Genomic DNA, 18,080 nt, shown 5'->3' with positions numbered 1-18,080 from the left:
CTAAGGATGAAGCTTTGATGTGTAAAGTCTTCCCTTCCAGTTTGGGACTAGTTGCAATGAGATGGTTTGACAGCCTGAAAGCAAATTCCATTAGTTCATTCAAAGAGCTCACTCAAGCATTTGTTTCCCGTTTTGTCACCTGGCAAAGAGTTGCTCGGCCCTTAGCTTCACTGCTATCCTTGAGCATGCAAGAAGGTGAGACTTTGAAAATGTACTCAAATAGATACTGAGAGATGTTCAAAGAGATGGAAGACGATTTTGATGAGGTGACCCTTAATAGGTTTAAGCTCGGCCTACCTACTGACTATGGTTTAAGAAAGTCTTTAACTGGAAAACCTGTCACTAGCATTTTTCAACTGATGGATAGGATTGATAAGTATAAGAGAATCGAAGAGCATCAGCAACAAGCAAAAGGAAAAGATAAGGTTATCCCCCAGGAGAGGAGGGATTTCAGGTCAGATAGATACAGTAATAACAAACAGCGTAGGAATTTTTCTGGGCAGTCAGGATCAGCGAATATTCAAGTAGTCAACACTGTATTCAAAGAGCCAGTACATCAAGTTTTAGAAAAGATCAAGAATGACCAATTCTTCAAATGGCTGAATAAGATGGTGGAAAACCCAGAAAGACGCAATCATAATCTCTATTGTCAATACCATCAGGATCATGGGCATACCACAGAGAATTGCAGAAGCTTGTGGGATCATTTGGACTAACTTGTCCGCGAGGGTAAATTGAAACAACTCTTGCATCATTCTAGCGGTCGAGGAGGTTAGACGGGCTTGGAGCCCCGAAGGGATGATTCTTCAAAACCCCCTTTGGGAACTATCAATGTCATCTTCGTCGCACCGGGGAGAATAGGGTTTTGGCCATCTAGGGTAATGTCGGTAGTCCGGTTACCCACAGATGGTAATCATGATCCGATGAGATCTAGAATGGATATTCCTCCAATTCTTGGATTCTCGTATGAAGATAAAGTGGGAACCATCTAACCCTATGACGATGCTTTGGTAATCACCTTTAGAATTGGGGGTATGATGTGAAAAGAGTAATGGTAGACCAGGGCAGCGCAGTTTAAATAATGTACCCTAACCTATACAAAGGGCTGAACTTAAAACTTGACGACTTAACGCCATACAGTTCTCCCCTGGTGAGTTTCGAAGGAAGGGTTGTTATCCCAAAGGCCAAATACGATTATCCGTGCAAACTGGTATGGAGATAGTAGAGGTAGATTTCATTGTTGTGAATGCATATTCGCCTTACACCACAATCGTGGTTAGACCTTGGCTTCATACGCTAGGGGCTGTTTCCTTTACCCTGCATCAGAAGGTTAAGTATCCATCTGAAAGGCAAGTTAGTGAAATCCCGGGAGATCAATCCGTGGCCAGACAATGCTTAGTGGCTGCCATCCAGCATAAGCCCGAAATTGAGTCCTCAGCCCAGGCCGAAAGAGATTTATAGCAATTAAAACCTTGAGCATCACCCGTCGAAGATTCAGTCGAAGGTGCTAGGTGTGAAGATTTGATAAAAGTTATTATCGAAGACAATCTAGAAAAGTTCTTTCAAGTTAGATTTCAGCTACCTCTGCAGTAGAAGGAAGAGCTATTAGAGTTACTTAAAAGAAACTTTGATGTATTTGCCTGGAACGCTTACGAAGCCCCAGGGGTGGATCCAGAATTCATATGTCACCATTTGAAGGTCAACCCATTGATCACCCCTAAGAAGCTGCCTTCTTGGCACCCATCCAAGCAGTATGCTGATGCAGTAAGAGAAGAAGTAATAAAGCTCAAACAAGCTGGAGCTATTAAAGAAGTTTTTATTTTTGAGTGGCTAGCGAATACTGTGGTGGTGAAGAAGAATGAGAAATGGCGAGTATGTGTAGACTTCACTGACTTAAATAAGACTTGTCCTAAGGATCCATTCCCTATGCCAAAAATTGATCAGCTGGTAGATGCCATCGTTGGCCGTCCTCAGATAAGTTTCCTGGATACTTTCCAAGGTTACCACCAAATACCATTAGCCCTGGATGATCAAGAGAAGACTACTTTTGTCACCCCTATTGGGAACTACCACTACAAAGTGATGTCATTTGGTTTGAAAAACGCAGGATCCACCTACCAAATAATGATGACGAGGATGTTTAAGCTACAGTTAGGTAAGAGTATTGAGATTTATATAGATGACATGGTGGTGAAAAGCAAGATTGTTTCGGAGCATGTGAAAGATCTTGAAAACATTTTTGAAGTTCTCAGAAGATACAAGTTGCATTTAAATGCCTTAAAGTGCTCATTCGGCGTCGGATCAGGCAAATTCCTAGGTTACATGGTAACCCATAGGGGGATTGAGGTCAACCCAGATCAAATAAAGGCCATCAACAATTTACAACCTCCTCGAAATCCTAAAGAGGTCCAGAAATTAATTGGAATAGCTGCGGTTCTAAACTTCAGGAATGTATGGAGATGATAAGAATAGAGAAATATTTAAGGAAAAAGCTGCTATCATCGCATTAAATATACTACAACAACTTTTCTGGCCGCATTAATGTGGAGAAGACCTCTGAACAGTGTAATCTCAACTACCACCACTTATGGAGAACTGACGAAACTACCTGATGGGACGTATACTCAAATGAATGTTTAGATAAAGACAAGTGGATGATCAAGATAGTCTAAAAGGAAACTATATAAATGTAAGAGACCTCTTACAGAGGAAAAAAAAAAAAAAAGGAAAAAGAAAGGAGAAAGAAGAAGGACTGTAGTTCTGATATTTGTATTAGCCTTTAAAACATTAATTTGTCTCTTTGGACATCAATATATCTGAATTTCACGTGTGTTTTCATATTTGTTCATCTTTTGTGATCTGCATGAGTCGTTGCTTAGATCATTCAGTCTAGCTCTTTCACTTACTCTCTACAAATTCATTGTGTTGGGCTTGTTAGGCTCATATCTCATATCTTTTGGGCCTGAGCTACAAACTGAGACCCTACAAATTACAATCAAGTTTGTAGTTAAACTTTGTACTTAAATAAAAAGATATTGTTTTTGTAAAAAAATTACACCTTTTTCCAATAAACACATATTCATACCAAATAACCAATGCTATGTTTTCAGTTTTGATAAAATGTTATAAAAACATGATAGCAAACATTTTGAGTATTCAAAACACATGTTTTCACCATACAATTTAGATCACAATTTTCAGATTGTTTTGAAAACTAATACCCCAATACTACTACCAAACCAGCCTTAGTTGAGTATAAACTATAAACTTGAATTAGAGATTAGTTTGCTTACTAAACAAACGCATAAACAAGTCACTTCACGAGACAAAGCTCGAGAGGTTGATAAACACCTTTGTCCATTTACATTTTGCAGCGTTTTAAGCAGGACAAGATCGATTGTAATTATTGTGGTTTGTGGCACTTCCTCCATTCATTTTGTTCACATCTGATTTTGTTGAGCCTAAAACGACGGCATGTATAATGTCTTTGTTTAATTTTGCTAACTTATTTTATTTTTTAATTTATTTTTATTATTATTTATGGGTTCATTATATTTTTTAGTATTATTTATAAATTCTACTATATTATTTCAATTAATTTTTATCTTTATTTACCGTATCAACTTTTAACATGAGTGGATCCAAGCCGACCAGAATGTCACGTTCAAAATAATAATAATAAAACAAAAGAGGGGAAAAGACATGTGGGGCTAAAATAAGAAAGAGAGAAAGAAAGAAAATAAGCATTCAGATCTGAAACGAAAAGAATCCATGCTCCTTGTCTGGGGCGTTTGTGGTAGTCAGGTGAAACTGGAGGATCCGGATTGTTTTTAATCTCGACCAGCACGTTAATTTTCAGGTAAAGTCTATTACTTCTAGTTAGAGCCCTTTTCAGAGTCTTGTAAACTATTTCTGGGACTCTTAAATACTTGAGCTTTGAAACAATCACAAACTGACTAGTTTTTGTATATAGGATCTCTTCTGAAAGATTTGTTAACTGGGTGCCACGCGGATTCCTGAATTTTGTTGAATTTCTTTGTCTTGAATTGAGCTTCAGAGAGAATTTATTGTTTTCTTTAAGAGATTGCTTCGAAGGTCTGCTAGATGGGTAGAGCTAAATTTCTGGAATTTGCCGAGTTTCATATGTTGCTGTAATTTAGAAGACTTTTTAAGTGTAGAAGAACTGAAAATATTTGTTAACAGAAGCCCTCATAGATGTTCCATCTGGGAAGACCTCAATTCCTGATTTTTGCATAATCTCAGTGAAGTGCTTGTAGGAATTTGCTCTATAGATTTGTCTTTGTAAGGCCTTCATGTATTTATTTAATTGGCTGCACTTGACTTCTCTAAAGTTTTTTTAGTTAGTTTGAGAATTTGGGGGTGAGGGTTTGCGGAAGTGGAAGATAGTTGTAGAAGAAACATGGGTGACAAATTTTGGGTGAATGAAGAAGACAGGGCCATGGTGGAGTCAGTATTGGGTACAGAAGCATGTGAGTTCTTGGTCTCATCAGCTTCTGAAAATGTGTTATCAGATTTAGTTACACCGCGCAGTGAATTGGGTGTGCAGCGGGGCTTGTGCCAACTTGTTGAAGGGTCCTGTTGGAATTATGCTATTTTCTGGAGGGTTGTGAGCTTGAAATCTGGTGGGTCTGCCTTAATTTGGGGTGATGGGCACTGCCGAGATCCAAAAGGTGCAGGAGCTGGAGACAGGAATAGTAGAGGGGATGGCAGTTTGGAGGGGGTTGAGAAGAAAGAGCAGGTGAAGAAGCAGGTGCTCCAAAAGCTTCAGGCGTGTTTTGGTGGGTTGGATGAGGATAATTTTGCAGCAAGGTTAGATGGTGTGTTGGATGTTGAGATGCTTTACCTCTCTTCAATGTATTTTACTTTTCGGTGTGATTTGCCGTGTCGCCTTGGGGAGTCATATATGTCTGGTAAATCAATTTGGGCTTCAGATATGTCTAGTTCTTTAAATAATTATCAACAGAGGTCATTTCTAGCGAGATCAGCTGGATTCCAAACTGTGGTGTTTGTACCAGTGAAATGTGGAGTTGTGGAGTTTGGGTCAATCAAATCAATTCCAGAAGAGCAGACTATCTTGGATATGGTTAAAACTGTATTTGGGGAATCTAATTATGTACAGTCAAAGGTGTTTCCGAAGATCTTTGGACATGAACTTAGTCTGGCTGGTACAAAATCCCGATCAGTCAATATTAATTTTTCCCCCAAGGTGGAAGATGATACAGGTTTTGCTTCAGACACTTTTGAAGTACAAGCAATAGGTACCAATCATGTTTATGGAAATTCTTCTAATGGATGTCAAAGCGATGATAATGAAGCAAAACTGTTTCCGCAGTTGAACCAAATGGTTGTTGGGGGTTTTAGTGCTCAAACAAGAGTTTCTAGTTTGGAGCTGTCTAAGGATGACTCATCACCTCAGCCTGATGAGCGGAAACCCAGAAAGAGAGGGAGAAAGCCTGCCAATGGGAGAGAAGAACCATTGAACCATGTGGAAGCTGAGAGGCAGAGGCGTGAGAAGCTTAACCAGAGGTTCTATGCATTAAGAGCTGTTGTTCCCAATATATCTAAGATGGACAAGGCCTCTCTGCTTGGTGATGCCATCACCTATATCACCGATCTCCAGATGAAGATCAGGGTTTTGGAAACTGAAAAGGAACTAGAAAAAAATAAGCACAAGCAGTTACCCGCATCAGAGATTGATTTTCAGGAAAGGCCTGAGGATTCAGTTGTGAGGATGAGCTGCCCACTAGATGCTCACCCGGTTTCTGGAGTCATCAAAATGTTTAGGGAACATCAAATTGTAGCTCAAGAGTCTAGCGTTTCAACAGAAAATGACAAGGTTGTTCATACGTTTTCCGTTCAGACTCAAGGTGGTGCTGCAGAGCAGTTGAAGGAGAAGCTAGTGGGCGCCCTTTCAAAGTGAATTGACTTAAGTTTGAGTTTAGGTGACCCAATGCATCTCTTTGAAGAAACAAATGGAATTTGTTGTTCTTGACTGACTCGTCAGATTGTCCTCTGCCATTAATGATCTGTAATCTAACTTCAGATGGCTGAATGATGTTGCTTTGTTAAATTCATGCAGTTATTCATGTTCTGAAATTTGATTTTGATTGCATAAAGACCACGAGTCAAGTAGGTTGGGGATTCGGGCTAAGCGAACCATTAGATGGCAAATGTTTGGTTTTTTTTTTTTTTTTGATGCACTATTAGATAGTTGAGCAAATGATGGAATTGTATTTAAGGAAGAAGAGCGGGCTGGTATAGGGGTCATTGTCCGAGATAGTAGAGGTATGAATATTGCTTCTATGAATCAAAATGTGCCTTGGAGTTTTCTCTAGACTTATAGGAATTACCAAGATGATAGTTGGGGAGATTCACAGCTTATTATAAATTTCCTGATATCATATGAGGTTTGTCTTGCTTCGCTTGGTCTTTTGATTCAGGATGCTAAGATTTTTGCAAAGTCTTCTGGCAAATTAATTTCTTATATTTTAGATGACAATATAACTTTGGGGCTCATAACCTTGTTAGACATGCTAAACATGTCACAAGAATATTAGTATGGATGAAAAATGTTCATTCACACCTTAATGCTATAATCATAATTGATATGATTTTTCATTAATGGAATTTTCGGCCTTATTCTCAAAAATTAAATTAAATTAAATTAAATTAAATTTTCTTAAAATAATATTAAGATTTGTAAGAATATCAACACTGCATATCTCTATTTTTGGTGATCTAAAATATTTAAGAGGTTAGAATTTGCCATGATGATCTCCATTGCATAATTTTTGTTTTTAGTGAATGAGTTCTCCTTTAGCATGCTCTATTATCTTCTGATAACTTGAAGTTGTTTCTAATTTGTGATGCAAGCAGTGTCTCAATCGTACCATAACAATGCTATATTTCTCAATTAGCTCGTCTACTTTTGTATTGTGATTTTAATATTTAAATTTCTCATGAATAGTCCAAGTGTCCAATTAATTCTTTTTTGCATCATTTAACTTTACATTTTTCTTATTTTATATCATTTATGATATAGTTTTTTTTTTTTAATGATTTTGATGCTGTTGCAAGAATTATTAGAATTTTTATTTCTATATGGTGATAGAAATGGAAACTTAAGTTAAGGTACAAGGTACATGAACAAAGCATTAAGGAACTATTGCTAGTTAAATAGATCAATACAAAATTGATCAAATTTTTAATCTTGTCAAAGCATGTCGAATCATTTTGACATGAATCCATTTACACCTAAAATTTTTTCCGCAAAAAACTATATTATGTTTGCTTCATGTTCGTATGTCGTGTCAAATATTATCACGTTATAAGCAAATATCATAAGTTTCAAACTCTATTACATGTGTATGTTTATGAAAACTTTTTAACTAGCAATTGGCACCGAAAACTAATTATATATTAAAAGGAAAAGATTAAGGGTACAAAGAGAAGAAGAACACAAATTATGTAATAAGTCTAGGAGTTGATAGTCCTTGGACTTGGCATAAGTACACAAAATGTATAGATGGGGTAAGTCCAATACAAACAAAAGGATTAAGAAAAGCATGGTTCCCAAGTTAGCTTGACTATCAAGCACATTTATTGGCTTCACAATGTACATACTGGATAGAAACCTGTCAAGCTCTAAAAAAGAGAATGTTTTAGGCAAGAACAACATGTAAATTATTAGACACCCATTTTGTTAGATCTATAAATCAATCTTTCAGTACATTGATTTGTTTCCTAGATACAATCTAAGAGAAAAGCAAAAAGAAATTATAAGGACTTGGTCTTTAGACTCAAGATTTGAATATGAATGCTAGGTTATGAAGGTGGGAAGGGATCAAAATGGCCAAATATCATCTTTTGCTGAAATATTTAGCAATCTATTACTATTTGTGAAATATTTAACCATTTATCATTATTTTTAAATTCAAGTTTATAAAAATCGAGTTTCAAAAAAAATAACACGGTGACAAAAGCTAAAATCTAACATTTTATAATTTAAAAATTGACATGAAACTCAAGTTTTAAAAATTTAAGTTTCTTGTAACATGAAACTCGAGCTCTTCATGCTTGAATTCCTTTAAAATTTTAAACCACTTCTTTTCTTTTCTCATTTCATTGTTTTTACCCAAGCCTCAGTTGAAACCAGTCAAATCACACCATCCCTCGGGAGCAAGTGTGGTCATTAGAGTCCACAAGTCAAAGCCTCGTTTAAAAAGCTTGTCTCACAAGCTTTATTTCTTGTCAGAGATGTAGCCTTATTAGTGAAGGACACTTTAGAAAAGCTGAAGGAAAATAAGAAAAGAAATATACTAAAGAATGATGCCCATGCCGTGTGACTTGTGAAGTGAAGGACAGATGAAATGAAGTGAAGTGTGTAAAAAGCAACAGGTCTAAAAGTCATAGTGTGTAGGTGTCTAGAAGTAAGGTGTCAAGTGTGTGCAAGAGTATTTGGTGAGTGAGTGCATTAAATAAAAAGCTACTGTGCGAATTGTAAGAAGTTGTGCCGTATGTGCACTGGAATAATAATAGTGCTTACAAATTGTTGTAATTCAAAGAGTACCGTTTTCAATAAAAGTTTTTTGGTCAGTGTAGTTTTATATTACTCAAATTTTATAAACTCAAGTAACGTGTTATAAGGAACTCGAGTTTTATGTGGCCTTTTTTAATTGAAACAATCTAGGTTAGCAAGTGCCATCGTGTCAGTTTTTTATAGAACTCGAGTTTTACAAAATCAAGTATTAAAAAGGTGATAAATTGCTAAGTATTTCATAAGCAGTGATAGATTGCTAAATATTTCAACCAAAGATGATAATTGGCCATTTTGGCTGATAGAAAGGTATAAAACACCCACTCTACCCAATCCATAAATCAGTCTACGAGAAATTGAAGGCTATAGTATGTTATGTACTTTTTTAACCTAACGTGTCATTATGATGCAATACTTGAATTTAAATGTGCTTATTGTGTGATATTTATGGAAATTAAGATCTAATATAATGCATGATCATATAGCTATATGCATGGTAATAATAATCATATCATTGAAAATCATCAGGTTAGGATTAGGGATTTATAAATTATAATTTCATGAACAACTTTTTTTTTTCAAATGGCATGATGTCATATTTCTTCTATGGAAATCGAATTCTCTAATGTGCTCGATTCCTTAATCCATGAGTCTTCTGCTTGATTGTTTAGGGGAGTTGTGTGTGNTAGCTTCACATGAGGCAAAACCCGAATTTCTTGTGCGCCTAATGTCTCTATGTACAGCGTTCTATTTTCATATATTTCCCAAGCCCCTTATATTTTATTTGAGGAATTAAAGGAGTGTGGTTTAGAGGGTAATAAGTGAGCCTATTTGGGCTTACCCATGAACCCAAACCTAGGCTTTTCATTGTGAGTTGGAAACACTTGTAAAAAATGAAGGTCCATGAGCAAGCCCATGTGCTGACCACAAATACAAATAAAAACATTGTTCTGGCTTGCTGTATTTGCCACAAAATCCAGAATAATTAACCTAAGGTTTGTAGGCTGGCTGCAAGTAATGCTTTCTGAAGAGATCCTACAAATTTAGCAGGTTGGGGTTATTTCGCTTCCTTAAACACAGAAACAGTAGGATCGATCAAAATAATGACGTTGAGATTTATTGGCTCAATGACAAGCTCAAGATTTTTCACTGTTAGAACGAGAATGATATAGGTAACTTATTTTTCTAAAGAAGCCCCACTATTTAAACAAACAAGAACGGTTTTTTTGACATCACTACCAATAACATTCCAAGTGTAATTTGGTTTGATTTGTTGATATTCATGTTTGTACATGGCATACTCTAAAATAATGCTCGGGTTTTCCAAGTGTCCCCGTGTACAAACTTAAAAAACTGCTCCATTTCTGGACTGTCCATTTTCTGCATCAGATCTGCAGTGAGATCCATGAAACCACTGTGCCTCCCAAGGCGCTCGTATCTTTGCTCGAGTGATTGATGAAACTCCACTAGCAAGATACAGTCCCACAGAGCAAACTGGTTTCTCCCACCACCACGTTCGTCAGGAGTCATGGTCTGGGCTCTAGATGGTCCCAGAACCACCAAAATTATTAATTTTCCTTAGTTCTTAGCACTATCATGTTCTCGGAATTTATATATACAAATTAAAATACGAGTACAAGGGACTCGGCCAAAAAAATTAAAACAAAAATAGTGTACAAGAGAACTTATCATATATGAGTACAGTGCTATCTTTTAGCTCAGTTTTAAACTAGGTTAACATTTGAAAAAAAAAAAAAAAAAAAAAAAACACACAATTCCATTAAAATTTATTTTAAAGCAATCACATGTAGGTATGCCATAAAACCCGAGCTCTGTTTTGAGGAAGGGAGAGGATCAGCAGATGTCCTCATCTGGTTCAACAGAAAAATAAAGAAAAACATATAGTTTTTTTTTATTTTTATTTTTTTTAAAATTTTTATTATTATTATTTTTTTATATAAAAGAAAAACATATAATTATCCAAATTGCTTTGAGGTCATTTCTCTCTATAACGATATTCAGCTAAGAACATTCAGTCATTAATCTGCCTAGAAAAATATTCTAAGAACATTGAAAGCAATGGTCATCATCAATTAAACCGATAGACACCGTAAGTATCTTTTTATCATGAATCAATAGACTTAATTCATTATTGTTGTGTAGTCATGGACCTTCCATCATGAATGCGTTCAGAATATTACAATTCGGTATCGCCACAATAGGTTAGAATGTTGAAGTGATACTATGGCATCTATAAGTTTATGCTAGTCATGTTCTCTAATAAGCTTGTTATATTTCTTCATTCATTAATGCTATTGCCGTTCAGTAAAACCATTGAGAGCTGAATTGGGATTTGCATTAAAAAATATAAAATAGTTAATTAAGAAAGCCATAATATAGAGAAAAGCAAGACTTAAGAACAGTACTTAGGTACTATTCCTTAGGTTCTTCTTTTAAGATTCTACCATGTAGATTTTTTCTCATGAGAATGAAATATATATTTTTTTGTTAAGTAGCTACATAACAAAATTTTAAGAGGAGACCTTATAGAACAGTACCTAAGTTTTGTCCTACAAAGAAAATGAATAGAAGCATCACCGCCTACAAAACATTCCAATACAACAAAATTTTAAACCAGATCAAATCATTCATTAATACTATTGCCGTTGCATAACCTATAAAGTGCTCTGGGGTTAATAAACCCTGCATTGGTACCTGATTAAAGCATGAAAGAGAAGCTTATAGAGGAATTAAGAAATGTTATCCGACCAAAGATTAATGATTCTTTCCAAGAAAGGAGTTTAATATAAGTACAATTTGTCATATGAGAAATTTCCACCTAAAGAATGGGCTCATTAGGGTTATTAACGTATAGGCCACTACTAACACTATTTAACATTTATTCAAGATGAGGATATCAAAAATTCAAAATTATTCAAATGTATAAGCATGCTTCCAATGGATAAAAAGACACAGCAAAGTGCATTGATCTTATGCAAGTTGAAGGTTAGTGTAATGGTCGTACAAATTACAAAGCCTCTGTTGTTGAAGAATGGAAGCTAATTTAGGTAGGACAGAAGACTTGAGAGTAAGAGTAAATAAGGAAAAAAAGGAACTTTCTTTCTGGCTGAATAACATAATTAAAATAAAAGCAAGTAGTCTTTAAAAAAGGCAAATAATAACTATCAACAAAACAACCAAAGAAATGACGGCAGGTAATTCCAGCCAGTAGCACACAAAGGAATGGCATTTTACCATAATAATATCGTCATGCATGCACTTGAAAACTTCTGAAGCATCACAGTTCTTTTTGGTTAACAACAAACACCTGAAAGCCAGAACAACAAGATCATAAGTGAAGGTTCAAAACTATTCCTAAATCTAAACCTAAATTTGTAAGCTTAATTTCCTTTCTTTCCCTACCTTTTTTCAGCTACCAAACAAACTTTAATTTAACTAAGAAAGAAATTTATTTCATACGAAGCATTTTATTATCATATAAATTACGAAGAAGAAATTCTTTTAAAAATATCTCCAACCCAAAACACCAAAAGGAAAGAAAGGAACCTAAACTGGAGCTGAAATCTTGCAAGGGATGGAGAAAAAAAGAAAGAAAAAGAGATGATTCACCTGTTGTGTTGAGCCAAAGGTCCAAGAACCACAGAGAATTCCCTTTTATCATCTGCTTCCCTCTTTCACACTCTAATCTCAAAACCCATAAACAAATACTGAGCAGGTAGAAATCCACCTGCTTTTTGCCCCTATCATTTCAATCATCCTTTGCCCTCAGCGACTCTCTCCCCTGCTTGACATGTCTATACAGTCAAGACCAACACAACAAACTTACCACCAGTTGTTTAGGCTTTCTAAGGCTGTTTTATCACACCACAAACAAAGGCCCAAACTAGACAAAATAAAAGCATAACTAGAAATATATATATATATGTATGTGTATGTGTGTGTGTGTGTGTACAGAAAGTCAATAGCACTGAAAATTTACATAGACAATTGTTTTTCCTGGGCTGAATGAGTTATTTACTCCATTAAGGTTACAACCGAGACATTATATAGCACTTAGATCCATTCAAACAAACACGTAAAGCTGTACATTGAGGTCTATACAAATAAGCCAAAGGCAAACAACCACGTCAATTAACATCAATCACTCACACATGAATCATTCTTCTTTTTTCCTTGCTTTACCCTCTTTTCTATTTGCTGAGATAGAGTAAATTTGTGGTTTGGTAAGAGTACTTGCAGCACACAAATAAGAATTACTATAGTTCACAATCGAATGCTGCACATTACTGCAGTATTAAAATCTAAAGGGTGAGGGAACGGTGACTTTGTAATGAGAGTTCTCCAGGTCTTCTTCTTGGGATGGTAGATCTGGATGTAAAGTGTTCCAGCCCTCTTATGATGCTGCTTCCTTCGGGTTTCTTGTGGATCAAATGCATTCAATAGGGTCAATACATGCAATTCCCCATCCAATACAACAAAACCAAATGCTGAGTTATGAGGAGTTCTTTTTGGAACATGTGACTCCTCCTGCCAACGGTTTGAAGCCATGTCATATCTGTAATGCAGTAAAGATAAAAAGCACATGAGTGTTCCCAAGTAGATCAAAGATGACTTTTGTTAATCATGTGGAACTAACAAAAAAGTGAAAACCATAAATGCAGGGTTCTAAACTGATCATTAACATATTAAAGGGAACAGCAATAGTTAAGGCTACCATATGCCAGTCAAGTCATCACAGTTTTGCTTTTGTTGGGGGATTACTACAAGTCCACAAAATCAGGTAAAGGCAAAGGCAAAGGAATAGAAGTGAGCACACCAAATGAACATGCATGGATTTGGATGTACATGGCTTATGATTTAAGAAATTGTATATTAATTACATACATAATGCTACCTTCAGCAAAATTAATCAAATAATGTAGTATGAAGTCCCATAAAATTGTGCCTCTTCTTTTCTTAGGTTATTACAAGCAAGATTCCATTGCCATTGCATAATTTTGATTTTATTAATCAGTCAGATGCAAGACCCTAATTGATACAGTTAAAAAACTATCTTAGGCACAATAGGCCTTATAGGTATGGAGCACAACGAAAAAGCCTGTGTAAAGAAAAGTGCATTTACACAGAACTCTTTCGAAGTCTCTCCTACCATAGTTTTGTACCGTATGGAGCCGACCGACGCGTATAGTATGGCAGTGGAATGTCGAAAAGGCTTTATAGAGGGCACCACCCCTCGTCCTAAGCACCATCCACGCCCAATGTATGCAGCAAGGAAACAGAAAGGATCTACCGCATTAGTCCTTCCCCCACCCAGTTAAGGGCCACATGAATCCTATAGCTTCTTTGGACAACTATTGCCACCTTGTCTTCAAGTGCGATACAAGGAGATGACCACATACTGCGATTATGCTTCCTGTAAGAACATCCCTTTAGTTTCTTAAAGAGTGTCACTTGAAGGCTCAATAGTCACTTATGACATTAGGCACGAAGGCTCAATAGTCACTTATGACATGAGTCCTATCATCGATATGAGGCACGAAACTACCGTTTCTATCCTTATGCTTCATTCACCTAAAGGTAGTGAACAAGGAAAGTAACCAGGGGGTCCCCGGGGGACGTGCCCCCGGGAACTATGCTAAGATGAAGAAATGAGTTAAAGGTAGATATCAACGCTTAACTCCTATAAATAGGCTTTCGAGGGAGTGAAGTGACTCATCAATATGAGGCACGAACACTCTCACATGGACAAGCGAAGGAAAGCAAGCCAGTATAGAGTTAAGAGCTTCACTCCTTAACCAAACTATCAGTAAACTAAGGAGCTCAACTACTCTCAATCCCCCTGAGGGAGACTTAGGGGGTGACCGGACCGGCCGGTCCGACCGGTTCAACTGGGAACTGAGAGCCAGTCCGATCCAATAAAAACCCCAAAAACTGGTGAAAACTGGGTTAAACCAGGAATTTTGAAAAAAACGGTTTGGCTCCCGGTTTGGTTTTTAAAGCCATAGGGGGAACAATCCATACTATGAGTTATGAAGCTCGTAGTACATTATGAGTTATGAGCTAGTAGTACTAGTCTAACAATAGCTGTAATAGGAATACCAATGATAGGAATAGCTATAGGGCTTTAATGGAACTCTCTTTAAGGAATACTACTACTATGGAGCTTCCTGTATTAACTACCCCTTTATGGTAAGGTAACTCGAGAAATTATAGAGTCCTCTGGTGGACCACGTTACTTGTCCACCATTCTACTAAAAAACTTCCACTTGTTTAAAATTGCCGGGTCAATAATTAATTTCTGTTTAAAAAAATTTTCTAACTAACAATTTTAAACAAGTGGCAGTTTTTTAGTGGAATGGTGGACCACATCACTTGTCCACCATGTAAATCTTATAATTTCTCAGGTAACTCAGAAGTGACATTTATCTCTTTGGCAACTCATAAAGCTTGGATTCCTATATTCAAGAGAAACTAAGTTCATGGCATCAGCATGTCAATTTAACATTAGATTTAAATTAAAGCCACTTTAAAACTTTAATAGCAACTTAAGTAACAGTTATGAGAATAGTTCACTTTCTACCATCCAGAGAGTGGGATAATGGGTGAGAACAAGCACATGTACTTGCACGTGTGCACATGCACGAGAGAGAGAGAGAGAGAGAGAGAGAGAGAGAGAGAGAGCTATTGTTTTGCATTTTTATCTAGATACTTGATGGAGGACCATGACAGCAACCATTGAAGACATATAAAAAGCGTCCAAAGACTTTTAATTAGTTTCATGTTTTCTGGAATGGGCTGTACTATTAGTCCATTGGGTTTTATTTTTATTTTTATTTAAGTTTAGTTATTTAATTTGGGTTTAATATTAAAGCCCAAAGAGTCCAAGTCCAAATCTTATTAGGTTTAATCTTCTATTTAAAGAGTTGTGTTTCCTATTGAGGTAGAGATTAATAATATTTTCAGACTTTAGAGCTATAAGCATGTTACAGTTTGTGTCATGCAGACTACTCCTAGGGGTGATGCCAAGTAACCCTAGGAGTGATTCTTAGGAATTTATCTTTTATTTACCATTTCCGGTTACTATTCACAGCACTGTTCACAGCAACCAAAATCTTGATTTTCACCTTTGTTTCATTCCTAAAGCCCTATTAAACCCTGTTCCCCTTGTCCTACATCAATACTCCTCTCTAAAACAAAATGATTCAATTCTCACAAACTTCAAAAGTTGTTTCCATTTTCAACACAAATCTTGATTATCACTATTTTAAAATAAAATAAAAAGTTTTCAAAAATAAATAAATAAACAGAAGAAAGAATAGTAGATTAATGCTAAACAAAAGCACCTTTACAACTCCAAATTTCAAATTCTTTTTGCTTCTTCCATATTTTTACAAAACCATAGGTAGTAATGATAACCTCATCACCACATGTGCCTTAGTGTATAGTACAAGTATGTGATGAATGTGAATATATGGTTAAGAGCATATAATATAAGCCACCATCCAATTTCCCAATATTTTACATAAATTTAACATCCTCACTCGCAAGCCAAAAGATTCTGGCACATATAAGAGAAAAGGAACAGATAAGGATTTATGGCAATCTGTTCCAATACATCAGTTTCTATCAACAATTTGAAGATCCAATCCAGTATCAAAATGATGGAAGAAGCGAGGAGGGGGTAAAGAAAAAAAGGTACACTCAAAATAGTCCATTTCACTACGATATGTAAAGAAATTTGGTCTTCTGAGAAATTATTCAAAAATGTACTCTGTGCGTTCTCAATTACGTGGACTGGAGTACTTATTTAATTAAAATATATTTTCATTTGAACTCAAATAATCAATATATTTTAGGTGGGAGTGAATTATATAGACCAGAAAAAAAAGGGGAATGCAATCATTAGAACAGTAGCTCTCCCTCACCAGTCTCCTCATCCTTGGACCACCCCAGAGTCCAGAGTCCAGAGAGACTCCAAGACGCAAAGCATGAACTACTCCAACCATAGAAGCATTCTACACTCTTCTCACTCACACATATTTAAAAGCTAATTCAAGCAAAAGGAAATAATCGCTAACAAGCTAGTATAGGTATGTATATCAAAGTGTGTTCACACCAGAACACAGTTTACAAACACTAAACCTCAGCAACACAAAAGTGAGAAATCAATATAATTACCGCACATATTTAAGCAAACGCGCCACAGCCAAATTTACAAATGAGAAACAAAAACAGAAAATGTAATTGAAATGAAATACTTGAGTATAAATAAAAACTGTACTGGAAAAAGAAAGAAAAAGAACCTGAAAATATGGTTGCCGTCGAGCATAAAGACCCCGGGATGACCCGATCTCTCGTGATCCTCGACAACCACAATCTTGCCAACCCTGACTTTCTCCCCTTGTTCCCACATATCCCCAACCTCTCTCCAGTTCCCACACCCAGGGCCAGTGCTGTCGTTGAACTGCATGACCACAGCGTCCCTGCAATACTCATCCACGGGGAACACCCCACCTATCGTCCTCTCCTCCCCGTACCCTCCCATCACCCAAAACCCGCTCTTTTCTTCATTCTCCTCCACAAAGAACCCCACGCACCCGGCTCGCATCCCAGGCAAACGCTCCAATTCCACCCACTCGTTCTTCCCGATATCGTATCGCTCCACCGAATTCATTCTAGTCCCAGCCGCACTGAATACCGTGTGGCGGGACCCGCCTCCGGCCACCAAGATGTGGTTGTTGGATCCAGCAGCGCAGGCGAAACTCCCCCGCGCGTGTATCATAGGGGCGAGGGATTCCCAAGAATGGGTGGTGAAATCGAAGCGGAAGGTGGAGGAGGAAGGGGAAGGGCGATCGATGGGGAAGGATCGGGTGTCGAAGAGGGACCCACCGAGGACGTAGAGGTGGGCTCCAATGGAGAGGGAGGTGAAGTTGCAAAGGCCGTAGGTGTGGGGGTTTGGGGGTGTGGTTGGAAGTGGGGCCCAGGCCAGGTTGTCCCTGTCGAAGAGGAAAGGGGACGCCAGTGATGGGTCTTGAGGGAAGATGCAGAGGAGGTGGGACTGGGAACAAAGTTCTCGGAGTCGAAGTCGGCGGAGGGTTTTCGATGAGAGGAAGAGGCGCCACGATTTGCAGGTGGCCTTCAGCCGCGCCTGGTGGGAGTAAGGGATCAACGACAGGATCAGTGCCGCCACATCCTTTGGGAGGCCAGGAATTAGGGTTAAGCTTTCAACGATTTCGACTTCTTCAACTACTGAAGAAGAAGCAGAAGAAAATGGAGGAGGTTCTGGTTCAGTCATTTCATTTCAACAACAGATTTTAGCTTAACTATTTTATTTATTTATTCATTTCCACTTTCTCAACGCCTTTTGCGTGCGAACAGTGCAGGATTTTCAATACTTACACGTGGCATCTTCATGTCGAGACTTGAGGAATAAGCTGAAGTGCTAAACCAATCCAATTTTTCACCAAACTGTATTGCCCAAAACTTCTTTACCATTTTTTTA

The 18,080-nt window shown here is 37.2% G+C and overlaps 3 protein-coding genes across 3 annotated transcripts; 2 read left to right on the top strand and 1 right to left on the bottom strand.

Moving 5' to 3' along the window:
- The first annotated feature begins 245 nt into the window (after positions 1-245).
- Positions 246-716, top strand: LOC136061828 (uncharacterized). The gene has a single exon (XM_065760175.1). It carries the CDS (start codon positions 246-248, stop codon positions 714-716), a length of 471 nt encoding a protein of 156 aa, XP_065616247.1.
- A 2,988-nt stretch (positions 717-3,704) lies between these two features.
- LOC111999675 (transcription factor bHLH3) lies at positions 3,705-6,137 on the top strand. The gene is made up of 2 exons (XM_024031804.2): positions 3,705-3,859; positions 3,974-6,137. Exon 2 carries the CDS (start codon positions 4,421-4,423, stop codon positions 5,939-5,941), a length of 1,521 nt encoding a protein of 506 aa, XP_023887572.1. The 5' UTR covers positions 3,705-3,859; positions 3,974-4,420; the 3' UTR covers positions 5,942-6,137.
- A 6,403-nt stretch (positions 6,138-12,540) lies between these two features.
- On the bottom strand, positions 12,541-17,902 carry LOC111999681 (F-box/kelch-repeat protein OR23). The gene is made up of 2 exons (XM_024031810.2): positions 16,882-17,902; positions 12,541-13,133 (listed from the first exon to the last, which is right to left on the bottom strand). The coding sequence occupies exons 1-2, from the start codon at positions 17,871-17,873 to the stop codon at positions 12,842-12,844; spliced, it is 1,284 nt and encodes a 427-aa protein (XP_023887578.1). The 5' UTR covers positions 17,874-17,902; the 3' UTR covers positions 12,541-12,841.
- Positions 17,903-18,080: the final 178 nt, after the last annotated feature.

The sequence above is a fragment of the Quercus suber genome, unplaced genomic scaffold (genome assembly GCF_002906115.3).
Source record: "Quercus suber isolate HL8 unplaced genomic scaffold, Cork oak 2.0 scaffold_356, whole genome shotgun sequence".
Classification (NCBI taxonomy): domain Eukaryota; kingdom Viridiplantae; phylum Streptophyta; class Magnoliopsida; order Fagales; family Fagaceae; genus Quercus; species Quercus suber.
This window is presented reverse-complemented; position numbering and strand designations above follow the sequence as displayed.